The sequence below is a fragment of the Helicoverpa armigera genome, chromosome 1, assembly GCF_030705265.1.
Source record: "Helicoverpa armigera isolate CAAS_96S chromosome 1, ASM3070526v1, whole genome shotgun sequence".
Classification (NCBI taxonomy): Eukaryota; Metazoa; Arthropoda; class Insecta; order Lepidoptera; family Noctuidae; genus Helicoverpa; species Helicoverpa armigera.
This window is the reverse complement of record NC_087120.1, coordinates 4,090,883-4,105,548: the sequence shown is the minus strand read 5'-3', so window position 1 is coordinate 4,105,548 and position 14,666 is coordinate 4,090,883. Positions and strand designations below refer to the sequence as shown.

Here is a 14,666-nt window from a genome sequence, read left to right as displayed (position 1 = left end):
ATTTTACGTGCTTGTTAAGCCTTTTCTACGAAGCAATACATGCGTATATTATAATTTACATTTTCAGCGATGGAACGTGAAAAAAATAAAACTAAAAATACGTAAAACCATTTTTACGGTTACATAAATCCATTGCTGCGGATTAACAGCTGCGAACATTTGATTGAATTGAAGCTACCGGTTTCATATTATATAGGTCACATTGGTACCTAAATTACTCTGAATTATGTTCCTCATTAACTATAGTCAGTTCTTATGTTAAGTTAGTCTTCACTTTTCTTTAGAGGTCATTAATTTGCATAGCATTTAAATAAGTTGCTGAGTGACGAATGGCTGAGTTACGAAAGTGCGTGTTAGTCATCACAAACATTGTCTTGCATACGTGACTCGTGCCTCCTCAGCGAGCCACACAGACATACATTAGGTAAAACTTATTCAATTACCGATAGGTACCTACACGAAGTAATAAATCTAAACACAAACAACATTTTGATGCTGTTAACGTGTAATAAAGATTAAACCTGAATATGGCTTTCCATTAGAATCTATTTGTGTTAAATCCTTATCCCCGTATAGGCGAGACGCAGCTCCCAGTGTTGAAATTCAATTTATTGTAGCGTAACATTCAGGATGCGAGCTGACAGACGAAGCAAATACAAATGTATTGTAGAGCAGTTCCACGCGATTCCTCTTTAACTGAACGTTGGTTTCTATAGAAATTTAATAACGACAACATGACCTGATGTTGTGATGTTTTCTCTGAACTTAAAGGGAGGTATGCAACAACAAGAATTCATTGTAAGACAGATCAAATCTCGTATTTATTCACAGATTGTAAGCAATTCATTTGTTATCTTTTACCAGGAACGGCTTGTAAACTTTTGAGAGTGTAATTAAAGGTATAGATTAAAACATTTTAGAACGAAGTTGCATTAACTTTAAAACAAAATAGGTTCTATCCAGCTGAAAAAAGGTTTCTTCAAGTTGTGCATAAATAGTACAATAAGTTATTTGCGCCACCTTTTACATTAAAATATGCACTTTCCTTTTCTCCAAATGGATATAAAATGAACAATATTGCAGCTAGCTCAGAAAATGCGACTGCGGTGACTCGTTTCCGCAGTGCTCCACACTTAAGCACAAAATATTCGTTTAGTCCCCACTTATGTTTATCGCTGAAATGTGTTGTCGCACTCGTGTTCTTACAATTTTCAGTTAATGCTCTCACGTATGTAGTGCATAGTGCATTCGCATTGTCAATCACGGCAAAACATGCATGAATAGATACGCGGACGATTCGCTTTTGAACTAGAATTACTTTTGAACTAGAACAATAAAATACCGTTTACAAAGTTTAGTTGTTTCAAAACAACGTGTCGATACGATATCTACCAGCACAACAACTAAAAATGCAATAACAATGTTTTTTAACAACTGTCATGTTTACATGCAACAATCAAAGCCTTTTGCGACTGCCCTTTTTGTCAAGCGTATCAGAAATGTTCACACCATGCAACAAAAACAATCGATGTTCTATCACCGTTTTTCCCCGAAACAGAAATAACACTCAAATGGACGACAGATTTTCACAAAAATGAACACACAATAGTTCATGCATGAAAGTCCTTCTAAAAGTAATTAAATACTCAACAAAGTTGCTCGCTTGAAATTGCAGTACAAAGTTGTTGACAATGCGATTTAGCTGTTTCATTTTGAAGGGAAAGGTCGCACGTGTGATATAATACTGAATTCCTTTGACCGGAATAATGCCTGAGAGATTATGAAACTGTATGTGCGCAAAGGGCATTTTATGAAAGAGAGTTTCAGCGTATGATATGTTCTGAGAAGTTTCCATTGTAAGTCGGGACATTTTGCAAAATGAACATTCTCGGACGGAGCAGTTTGTAATTTTATCTTTTCTGTGAATGTAATGCCATCAAATTAAAGATAACAATTATTATTTGATGGTTATTTACTAAATTAAATTCCTAGGTGATTATTAGATAACAGAAATAACAGTTATCAAAGCTTTATGAATATAATGAGACATGATATGTTTTTCTAAGATTCTATTCATGAAGGAATCTTGCAGCATTTCAACTAGAAGATTCTGTCGGGAACCTGAAGACTATAGGATAAATAATTCCACAGGGCTTCAATGCTGGCCCACAGTCGCATGCTCTCAGTGGCTTGCAACTACACGGAGGGTGAGCACATGGTCTGCGTACTGGACTTCAAGCGCGAGACCGGGCTGTGGCACGCGGTACTGGCGAGCGTGCTCAATGGCATGCACGTCATATTCATACCGTACGCGCTGATGAAGGTCAGCCCCGCCTCCTGGATGCACATGATCACCAAGTACCGGTAAGTTGTTGGATATCATCACCTTTTCCCAACTATGTTGAACTATGTCAAGGCTACTGTCATTTAAAAAGTCTGAAATGTAACATATTAAATAAAACATATATTCGTAAGCTCTTGAACTACAGCTACAAGGGTTATTCATGTAATGACGCTCATTAACAAAATTATATTTAAAAGCAGTGAAAAAGAGCCATGAAAAGTTTCTAATGAATTTTCATTTTATAAATTAGTAAATATTTTCAGTCGCCGTAGTAGCTTGCTTACATAAAGTGTGCTGTCTCAGTTTGTCGTTTATAAAGTAAAGATTTGCACTGCTAACTGATCTTGGTACTCAGCCTGGCACCTGGACAATATTATTAAGTCTTAAGAGTTTGTTTCGATAGTTTTTATATATTTGCGTTATTTCTCCAATATAGGGCATCGGTCGCTATAGTGAAGTCCCGTGACTTGCACTGGGGTCTGTTAGCTACCCGTGACCACAAGGAGATCTCACTCAGTTCACTGCGTATGCTGTTAGTTGCCGATGGAGCTAATCCATGGTCGCTGTCTTCTTGCGACCAGTTCTTGTCAGTTTTCCAGAGCAAAGGTACGAACAATTTTGGATGTTTTGAAATTTTTCAGGAATCTAACCTTAGGAACTGAGGTTTTAAGCTCGCCAGCTGAATATATTATATTAACCTTGCATTTTAATAAAAACCCTTAGGTATCGTGAACTTAATTTCTCATAAAGCTATATATTAAACTATTATGCCATCTCAGCAAAGATCGTCATGGATGAAATACTTATTACTTTAGAATCAAATTTTTCCCACCTTGTGCTTTCTTTCAGTGTTTGGTTAGTAAAAGTTACATTGTCTGTCCTCTCCTATCTGGAGTGCCGCAGTGTTTGCTTAGGTCTTTAAAAGCTTCTTTTTTCTGTCGCTCCTGTCAGGCGTGCGAGGCGATGCCATCTGCCCTTGCGCATGCAGCAGCGAGTCCTTGACTGTTTGCGTTCGTCGCGCGGGCCGCGGCGGCGCCTCCGCCGGTCGAGGCGTACTCTCCATGTCTGGCCTATCTTACGGAGTTGTTCGCGTCGACGCCGAGAACTCTCTCACATCGCTCACTCTGCAAGACTGCGGACAAGTCATGCCCTCATGTAAGTACTAACACCACAACTACCACTAATTTATACTTGATTTTTTGTCTGTTGGCTGCGAAACTATTACCTATTCCACCGAGTAACAAAGACAGGAAGAAGTTCCTCCGGAACATAGGTGAACCCACGGCAAATAACCAGTGAAACATATTATAAACAATGCCCTCTACTGTTAGTTTACATCGATCTGTGTCGGTTTCACCAATTAAATAGACAGTGTGGTTAGTTTAGTGTTATCAATCTATTGGTCTACAAATTATAACTATAAAACCACAATTTGGATATTGGTTTTAGTATTTAGTTTGTAATTACAGTATCTAGCTCTCGAACATAAATTATAGCTTCTAATTTTTCCGTACAGGCGTAATAGTAGTTGTGAAAATGGAGGGTCCCGCATATCTTTGCAAGACGGATGAAGTGGGCGAAATCTGCGTATTGTCCGGGGCCACCGGGTCTGGATACTGGGGCCTTCCCGGGCTCACTAATACAGTGTTCCGTGTGCGACCCCTCGATGCTGACGGAGAACCGATTGGAGAAGAACATTATGTGAGAAGCGGCCTGCTGGGATTCTTGGGGCCTGGCGGTGAGTTAATACATTTTTTACTTTAAAATAACACAGAATAAACCTATTTTACTAGTAGCAATATAATCACCACAAAGTACAAGTACCACACACTGCGCTCATCGCATTCCCAGCTCAATGAGCATAGGCAAATTCCTCCAAGTTAAGGAGGGTAATTTGTTCAGTTGTTTGGATGACGACGAAACCTATTTTTTACGGCATATTCTATTGAGAATGTTCTATATCTAAGTTAACTCTTTATGTTTCCCTCTAAACTAAAATTTTAAATATGTGCACCACAAACTAAAATTAATTGCATTTCTGTTCACTAATTTGAGTATTATCCCAACACTGATATATAGGACGCGCGAAATTACAAATTCGCATCAAAATACTACATTCATTTGAATATGAATATAATTTCAAAGCCACAACATCTAAACAAGTTGTGTTCGCTTCTGTATCTGTGTTATTAATCCACTAACGTTCGGAACGAGTTGTATGAAAGTTTGTTATAAATAAATAATAACTGCAGCTGATATTCTACGCCCCAGTTAGACGGAGGCCACACGAGGAAGTTAGGCTGAGAACAGTTTTATCTCTATTGAACATATATGAGTCATTATGTTTTTAATTTTGTCTACACACAATCTTTTAGCCGGCATGAAGTCGCAATTTATCTAAAAAGTTTCGTTCTAATTCTAATTTAACGTTCAAGAATTAGCTTTACTTGTGTCTGAAGTAGAACTAAAAATATTTGAGTTTTTTGAGGTAATAAAACTCATAGTTTTTCCTTCAAAGCAATAACTACAGCGAATGCAAAATAAACAGTTTTCCGCTCGAGCAATGAAGCAATTAATATCACTTACGTATCGAGCCACGAGAGGTCATCTTGACCGAATCTCCACCTGATTATAGCGAGTAATTAAGCTAATTACCTTGAAAGCTTTTACTCTTAATTAACTTTCGATTGTTCATCGAGCTAATGAACTGCTGATTGGGTTGATGGACTGTCATAATTGATAGGTAAAGACGGTATTAATTGTTGTTTATATTACGTAAATAATACATTAATAGTTTAACAAAAACTAAAAAACACAATTTTATAAATGTACGTAATAATCATTACAAGGCTTTTCTAACAATTCCGAACACAGCTATGTCATTCCAGTTCTCATTTTCCGGGTCCATCATCAGAACAATTGTATTGTCATCAAAACTACATACCGATTGCCAATTTTTATGACGCTACGATCTTTGGAAGATGGTTAAATTAGTAACCTTAGATTCAATTACAAAGTTAGATACATACTGGTAAACCTAATGAAAGCGTGTTTAAAGAACCCAATTTTATCATAGATGCTACACACAAAAAATGTCTGCATAAAACTTAGTTTAGCTTTGAGATCAAGAATTCCAGAAATGAATGAGACAATAACCGAAATCTTCGCCGATGAAAAGTGACGTCACCAAAAATACGAAAATAGTCTCAAGCCCGAATTCCAAGTTTGAAATTTCCTACAGGTCTAGTCTTCGTGTGCGGATCCCGCGACGGGCTAATGACGGTGACTGGCCGTAAACACAACATGGATGACATTATCGCCACCGTGCTGGCCGTGGAACCCATGAAGTTCATCTACAGAGGCCGTATAGCAGTGTTCTCGGTCAGGGTGTTGCGTGACGAGAGGATCTGCATTGTGGCTGAACAACGACCCGATTGCGGTGAAGAAGAGGTACGTGTTAAACTTTATTAGTGAAGTTATATTATCGTACGTGTGCTAGAATGTGTTCATAACTTTGCAAAATTTATCCTCAGTTTGTTTAAGCCATATTCTCTCACAGGCCACTCCAATGGAATTCCACATAATCCCAGCTCGTAACCTTTCTAAAAATGCACCTAAATAAATCTAATTTCATTTTAAAAAGCAACGTTAAATTCCCAGTTTATTTAATTAAGTTCTCTCTCATTTTAAATAAAAGAAGTGTAAACAGCAATCAAGAAAATAAATATTATTATTTGCTTACCAGCAGCATAAATTATCGCGCTCCACTTGAAAATAAAGCTGCATTTCCCTCTTCACTTGATTTCAAATTAAAGTGAATAACATGAAATATCGATGGCAGCATTCAATAAATTCATGATATTACGGAAAACTTGATCCGGATAAAGTGCTTAAAGGAGTTGATTTTAAATAAGAGGTGAGAATATCTGATGAGGAAAGCAATAATGCTTTTCCAATCTCGAGATGCAATAATCTTCGTTCGACAGTTCAATAAATCCGATAATACTATTATGAAACTACGGCTAAATTAATATAGACGGCTAGTTTTATTAGGCAGCTCGGACTTCACCTCGATTTTTTTTTTCAGTAGTATAATGAGTGCATAATTGTTTTGAAGTACCAATTCTAGTGATGTTTCAAAATGTAGCAATTATTATGTACACCATACTCAATTCAATATCATTCAATACTCAATCCAACATATGACACAAAATTAGTCATAGAAGCTAAAATACCGATATTCGAAAAGTTGGTCCTGTGTTGCAAATCATCACTATACCTAATATTTTATTTAACATCTCATGATAGGATATTGGTTTTCAAATTTTTCGAAACATTACGTATTATTTTCGGATTCCTCAAAAAACTCGTTTTACTGAAGAAAAAAATTTTTCGTGATGATCTCCTGATGACGATAACCTTCATCAATATTCAGTTTTCATATCGATTTAGATCCAACTGCAAAGAAATAATACAATATTTCGAATAGCATAAAATTTTATTTACATAAATGTGCAAATTGCGATGTAAATCTCGTAAATGCAATAAGTCTATAAAGTTTTTTGTTGGGCAGCGTGCTCTCGGCCTGAAGTCTAGATCGCTACTGACGCAGTCGCACTGAACGCCGGAAGAACAGTCTCGTATTTCATAACAGGATAGACAGAGAACGCAATAGCCACTTCCGGATCCGCACGAAGTGTGAATGTTGGTGCCTGTACTACCAATATGAAATCTAGTGTTTAAAGTAGCGCGCAATTTAAAACTTATTTCAATTTATTTTGCTCCGGAAATATCAGGTCTGGAGTAAGTTCTGAGTTTTTGTTGTGGTTCTTTGGTTTAGTTTCACACAACTATTCATAGCTCGTGATTATTAAGTAAATCATTAGTAGAATGTACAGTAAATCAAATGTAAACATAACACTCAATATTGTTCGGAGGCAACAAGAGCGGGAAAACGTAAAATTGAATTCATAACACCATCACTTTTTCCTGTAGATATCTTTACTGACGTTTTAGAACTAAACCATAGCAATTCAAGCAAATGTAATTCTTCCAGTCATTCCAATGGATGTCCCGGGTTCTGCAAGCCGTGGACTCTATCCATCAAGTCGGCATCTACTGCTTGGCCCTCGTTCAACCGAACTATTTGCCCAAGACTCCTCTCGGTGGCATTCACTTGAGCGAATGCAAGCGCCGCTTCTTGGAAGGCACTCTGCACCCGGCCAATGTGCTCATGTGCCCACATACTTGCGTCACCAATCTGCCTAAGCCGAGGGAAATACATTCTGGTAAGTGGAGTTTATCAACTGATTTCATAATAAATACTTTGTTGTGTTTTGAGTAGGCCTACTTGCGATTGTCGTTTATTTTCTGGTAATTGGAGTCGACGAAAGGAGTAGTCTTAAAGAAGTTGCCCTATTCTGAATACGAGATTGCTAGCGCTCTGCAAAGCGATTAATGCTGTTATTAACATGTTATCGATATTCGTGTGAGATTTGTCTATGAGAGAATCTTGTACGATCTTGTGAATGTTGTTAAATTTTGGTATCAATGCGATTCCATTACAGCTGCGCTTAGATTTGCCTCGCTGAGATATAAGTAATATTTTTGAATAAAAGATACACTAGATGTAGCCATGCAAAGTTTCGAAAAGTGTTTTTTTTTTCATGCGTTTGTTTATGCCAATATTATAAATAGAAGCTGTTGTTTCTGCCTAAGCAATTGTGTTTTTTTTTGTTTGCCTAACATTTCATTATTGCGAATATTTTAAACAATGACATAATTTGTATTCGGAATTTCGAAAGTGAACGGTAAAAAAGTAATTTATTTCATTAATAAGTTTTGTGATATGTTTAGATGTGGGCCCTGCTTCTGTGATAGTGGGCAACTTGGTGCAAGGAAACCGGCTTGCATCTGCTCAGGGACGCGACATGGGATATACCGATGATTCCGATGCTGCTAGAAAGGTATATAATCAACATTTGGAATATGTATTTTCTGTTTTATGAAAATGGATCACTGATCGAGTTTTTTTCTCAATTCCAGTATCAGTTCATATCTCAAATATTGCGCTGGCGTGCATTGAGCACTTCAGACCATGTGATATTCACGTTGCTCAACTCGAAGGGAGCTGTATCAAAGATACTGACATGCGCGGAACTGCACAAGAAAGCTGAGCGCATCGGCAATCTGTTGCTGGAGAAGGGACGCGTGAACACGGGCGACCACGTGGCACTCATATTCCCACCGGGACTTGATCTCATTTGCGCCTTCTACGGGTGTCTGTACGTGGGCGCGGTCCCGGTCACCATCCGCCCGCCGCACCCGCAGAACCTGCACACCACGCTGCCCACCGTCAGGATGATCGTCGACGTCAGCAAGGCCACTCTCGTCCTCTCCAACCAATCTGTGATAAAACTGCTGCGCTCTAAAGAAGCCAGCAATGTTCTCGATAGCAAGGCCTGGCCGCTCACTCTGGACACGGATGACATGCCCAAGAAAAAGCTCCCCATACTGTACCGCGCCCCGACCGCGGAAATGCTCGCGTATTTGGACTTCAGCGTTTCCACTACGGGAATGTTAGCTGGTATCAAAATGTCCCACGCGGCGGTGACATCACTGTGCCGTTCAATGAAAATCGCGTGCGAATTGTACCCATCTCGCCACATTGCTCTTTGCCTCGACCCATACTGTGGCCTTGGATTCGCTCTATGGTGCCTCAGCAGCATCTACTCCGGACATCACTCCATACTCATTCCTCCCTCCGAAGTCGAGATTAACCCTGCTCTGTGGCTAAGTGCTGTCTCTCAGTACAAAGTACGAGACACATTCTGCTCGTATGGCGTCATGGAACTATGCACCAAAGGATTGGGCAGCTCAGTCAATACGCTCAAAGCCAAAGGTATTAGCTTGGCGTGCGTCAGGACATGTGTAGTCGTTGCTGAGGAGCGTCCGCGCATTAACTTGACCAATTCGTTCTCGAAACTATTCTCTGCTCTCGGCCTCAGTCCGCGTGCTGTATCTACATCGTTCGGCTGCCGCGTTAACATAGCCATTTGCCTTCAAGGCGCATCTAGTCCTGAACCATCTACTGTATACGTTGATCTACGTGCTCTCAGAAATGACCGTGTTTCTCTCGTCGAGCGAGGCAGCCCCCATTCACTATGCCTCATGGAGTCTGGTAAACTATTGCCTGGAGTTAAAGTTATCACTGCTAACCCGGAGACTAAAGGCCAATGCGGTGACTCTCATCTGGGAGAAATATGGGTACAGTCACCGCACAATGCGAGTGGTTACTTCACAATATACGGCGACGAAAGCGACTACGCCGATCACTTCAGTGCTCAGCTGGTGACGGGTAATACGGGCGAAGTGTACGCGCGTACTGGCTACTTGGGCTTCTTGCGTCGCACGGAGATCAGTGCGACTAGCCACGTGTCGGACGACACGTCGATGGTGACGCGCGACAGTGACACGGAGTCGCTGGCGTCGGCGTGCGGCAGTCTGAACATAAGCGCCGACACGCACGACACGCACGACGCAGTGTTCGTAGTGGGCGCGCTCGACGAGACCATCATGCTGCGCGGCATGAGATATCATCCCATTGATATCGAGAACTCCGTTATGAGGTGCCACAAGAAGATCGCTGAATGGTAAGTTTTACTTTTACCCATTAGTAGAGAGTTATTTTGAGGAAACTTCTTTCCGAATCTGGAATATTGTATAACCAGGCTACTTTAAAGTTAGATCAAAATCTATGAGGAGTTTTGCTTTAAAGAGTAGGTTTATCATAGAAGTTCTAATAAATTGTAGATTCATTAAAATACATAATGTATTTTGTACATTGTATATGACTAATAACTTTGTTTACCGTTTCCAGCGCCGTGTTCACATGGACGAACCTGTTGGTGGTAGTAGTGGAGCTGGACGGCAACGACAGCGAGGCTCTCAACCTCGTGCCTCTCGTCACCAACACCGTGCTCGAAGAACATCACCTGATAGTAGGCGTCGTCGTAGTAGTCGACCCCGGCGTCGTGCCCATCAACTCGCGAGGAGAGAAGCAGCGCATGCACCTGCGAGACGGATTCCTGTCCGACCAGATCGACGCCATCTACATAGCGTACAATATGTAGGCCGCGAGACGAGGCCGGCCCGCCAGCCGGTCCAAGCTAGCGCGCTCCTCGAGCCAGCGCTAAGCTTATTCACATACAAATCCCGGTTTTTACTTACAACTGCATCACATAAGCGCGAGTTTACGTATGACCGTTACTTTAATTGAGTACGCTATTGTTAATCTGAACGTGAATCTTACGTGGTGGCACTTTTTTGAACCCGGAGTAATATTTTTTTGCTGACTTAGTAGAACTATAGTACCACAATGGTTTTGTTTTCTAAACGCTGTGTGATGGTAATCGTTAATCTGCGCTAACTCGCGTTTCATGTGAACTTAGCCACGAGTCAGTGAACCCAACTTCGACTTTAGTTTGTCTCCCTTCGTGTTTATGTAATAACGGAAGATCTAAAGACTGCAACCGCGAATTATTTGTAAGTTGTTGCGACTTGACATGACGATCCGAAGTCGCAGCTAGACTGATGTAAGTCTGAACTTAGATTGTTTTGCCTGTGTCCCTTGTCCTCATCACGTAACTGACTCTAATTTGACATAATACAATGATTGCAGCAAACGGTCGTTTTGTTCGTTCGGCCGACGCGACTTATCGGTCGCGGGCTTATGCACGTGTTTTGATTCTACAAAACTTTCGCGTTTAGAATAGTTATCGTAAGGCCTGGCCTAAGTTTATAACTTGACTTTAAATATTTCACAAATTTACGAGTTTACAAAAGTTTTTGGATAGTTTACAAACTTTTATTTAGTTGTAGACATGCAAGTCCCGCAATCTGCCGGGAATGTTGGGCGTCACTAGTCTAGAGTACAACGTCGCATAGCAGCGCCACCCGAACGGTGCATGAAAACTGCAACTCATATTGCATACATAAAGCTTCAACAACTAACCGCGTGATGACTCTCAACTACAATTAATAAATTAAAATATTATTAATGAATTGCAATATTAGATAATAATAATTATAATGAATCCTTAAATTGACATTATTTATGTTATTTCGATAAGTCGTACATAGACTTTGTTATTGTTGTGTACTTCGATTTAAAGCAGGCCTTCGAAAGGGTAGTTAAGTTAGATAAATAGTATCCTGTTTTGCCATATTTAGTAAGGAATCTAAAAGAATTTCGAATAGATAACATACAGACCGTAGCAGTGTGCACACATCGTAAAACGAAGAAGCAAAGTGGCCCTCGAAGGCCACATCTTGGTTAATATCTCAATTTCTAAAGTACCATTAAATTGTATATTATTGACAATGATTGTACTCGTCGCACAAAAAAATTAAATGAATGTTTCTATAATCTTTATAGCGACACAAACCGGCAACATAACTGTGTGCTACAAACCTGTCAGGCATTTCTGACAAAACCGTGGCCACTTCAATAATGACTGCTTATCTAAAATGTATGAGTGGAGATGGAAGTCTTGTAGAATCAAAAAGTGGCACAAGTTCATCTAGTTGGATTTTAGACTTGTTAGTAGGAAATAATAAACGACAGACGATACGCTCGTGACTTTTCCGAAACACAATTATATTGTTGTGTTTATTGTGAATCAGATGATTTCTAATGCTAGTGTGTATGTTAAATTATGTATTACGATAATATACTTAGTATTAGCGATTATTGCAAGTAAAATGTATTGCATTTAAAGTGTTAACGTTAGATTTTCAGTTATTTTGATCGTTGACTATAATTTGGCGCTAAATGTTCTCGCTGGCGATTTTGATCTGTTGAAGTGGTTTTTTTACATTTCTAAAACGTTGAAACAATATTTTTGTTTTACTTAAAATCTCCTAGAAGTTAGGACATTTAAGTTATTCGTAATAGTTTTCTGTATTCAATTATACGATTAATCATAGAAATAGCCGTGATTTTTGCTAGTATCAATGTTTTACTAAGACCTGTGTTGTAGGACGATACTCAAGCATATGGATCTCGCTTTGATTCGAATCAATTAAACAGATCCTTAAGTTAGTGTGGATTTCAATCCCCCCTCGTATGTACGCTTGAGCAACGTTTTATAATACTGAAGTAAATGTCAACCAATACGGAAGTTTTTGAAATCTTGTTGTCTATTGGAATTTTTCAGATATTTCAATCAATATGGATGTCTAGCAAGCTTGTCACATAGGACAGTAATTTCGTTGTTCATTCTTCGTATATTCTCAGTGTAAAGCAAATATAATGCTTACTCAACACATCTGTTTCGTGTCTATTCAATGTTAGATCTCAATGAATAAGAAATAGTAATAATTAATAATACATTCTATGTACGATATCAATGGCGTGTTGTTAAACCTTTCAACAGATTTCATAAAAATTATTGTCTCTTATATTCCATTCCAGTATGCGTTCAGAACGATTATTACATAAAATAATAAAAGAAAAAGTATGTTCGTCTTTATTAGATTCCATTATTTACTATTATTATTTTGTAATTATTTATTGCTAAATTGTACATATATTTTTGTTATTTAATTTTACGTTAAATGATTTCCTTATTTAGCTTATAAATGTTATTTTATGAGGCATTGAAGATTTCATTCATATAATTAATTGATTAGGAATCAAAAATTGTTTCGATCAATGAATTCATGTACGTATAGAAAATAGTTCAGAATATTCCTTTAGTTACATTTATGAAGTTATAATTTACGATTTAAAAAAATGTAGTCATTAAATAAATAAGTATACAAGTAGATTAAACTCAGTTTTATGAACAAACGTTTGTTAATTATAATCCTTGATTGTGTAAGCATGTTTGTGAGTCTGGTAGTAGTCTCGTAAGCACTGACGCCCGCGGGCGGCACACTAACCGCACACGCATTGTCCCCATTGTATACTTACCATTTAACATTTTTGTAAAACTTTTATTGCGCACAAAAATTCGAAACTAATTTTTGGTAACTTTATAACCCGTTTTTTTCTACTGTTCCTTCGAATTTTTGTACCACAGTCGCCAAAGACATTATTTGGAACTTTATGACAGCTTTTACAATTTGTGATTGTTTTTTTTTCTGGAAATGAATAAATAAACGTGCATTCTGGTTCGATGTTTTATTGCCCCTTCCTTATACCTACTTGTTAAGCGTTACTAATGGCTCTGCTAAAGAAATGATGGCTGGCATGCTTTTGCGAATGTTCGAAATATCTCTAATGGATTGGCTTGAATTACTTCACAACGTAAATTTTCCTTGTCTCTGTGATAAAACGCTTTTGCGCCATCAAGTTTTCTAGACTGCATAGATTAAAATATAGCAATACCTTTTTGTTAATTAATAACACATTCAAACGAATAATATTTAACAACTTCTGAATGTTATTTGTTTTCTTCGTTAATTTTTGTGCAGCGCCATCTGCTACCTACGCCATGGACTAACAATAACTTGTCTAGGCTAATTTTTTCTTCATTAGCTTGGTACAACGCCATCTGTTAGCTGCTTCATCAACTAAAACGACAACGCCACGCCTCACCTTTGCTTTCACTCAATTCCACCGAGTTCTAAGTAACTACCAAAAGGGGACGCTACTGTATAAAATCAGGCCTGCATTTCTTTATTATAAACCTTGTCATTTTCTTTCACACATGTAGACAGGCAGGGTTTTCAAGAGCTCTGTAGGCATTAGATACTTGTGGGATGTACTTACGATATAACACGCTTACAACCTTATCGTTACGTTTGTACTTATCATGACAAAGGCTTTAGGGTTTATTTCTGTTCGTAATAATAGGTATATGGCGATAAAATAGCCCGCAATGACGGTCAATCCCACTTCAAGACTTCAAAAAAATCTAAAATGGTACAGTTTTAGGTACATCGGTCTAGAAGTCAGCGTTTAATGGATGCAGCTATATTTACTTCGCCACCGACATTTAACTTTTTAGAAGTCTTTTTTTTTTTGCGAAGTTTTTATTTTTAGATCATTGTATCCTGTCATTCCTCATCATCATTGTCCCATCTAATTGCGATGGGACAATTTGGAAAGTAGGTATACACTTTAGAAAATGTGTCAATCGGTTAGTAAAGCGGAGAAAAGCGCGAATAAACATAAATAAATACCACCTACAGACATCGGAATTCAGAACCGAAACATTCAGGGAATCGGGAAATCTTATTGGGAAGTTGGTTAAAAATAGCTGAAACACGAGGAAATTGGTACAAACCGTCGCGTCGAAGAATTTCCTGTAGGCTG

General features: G+C 38.5%; 1 protein-coding gene across 10 annotated transcripts in view; it reads left to right on the top strand.

The window, feature by feature from the left end:
- The window catches only part of LOC110373039 (disco-interacting protein 2), a 96,158-nt gene extending 82,639 nt beyond the window's left edge, over positions 1-13,519 (top strand). For all 10 annotated transcript variants that reach the window (XM_021330150.3, XM_021330148.3, XM_021330147.3 and 7 more), the window contains 9 exons: positions 2,152-2,364; positions 2,781-2,950; positions 3,296-3,499; positions 3,861-4,082; positions 5,586-5,794; positions 7,401-7,632; positions 8,201-8,310; positions 8,390-9,996; positions 10,224-13,519. In XM_021330150.3, coding sequence (XP_021185825.1) covers positions 2,152-2,364; positions 2,781-2,950; positions 3,296-3,499; positions 3,861-4,082; positions 5,586-5,794; positions 7,401-7,632; positions 8,201-8,310; positions 8,390-9,996; positions 10,224-10,476 — 3,220 coding nt within the window. In that variant the 3' untranslated portion in view covers positions 10,477-13,519. The remainder of the gene's footprint in view (positions 1-2,151; positions 2,365-2,780; positions 2,951-3,295; positions 3,500-3,860; positions 4,083-5,585; positions 5,795-7,400; positions 7,633-8,200; positions 8,311-8,389; positions 9,997-10,223) is intronic.
- The last annotated feature ends 1,147 nt before the right edge of the window (positions 13,520-14,666 follow it).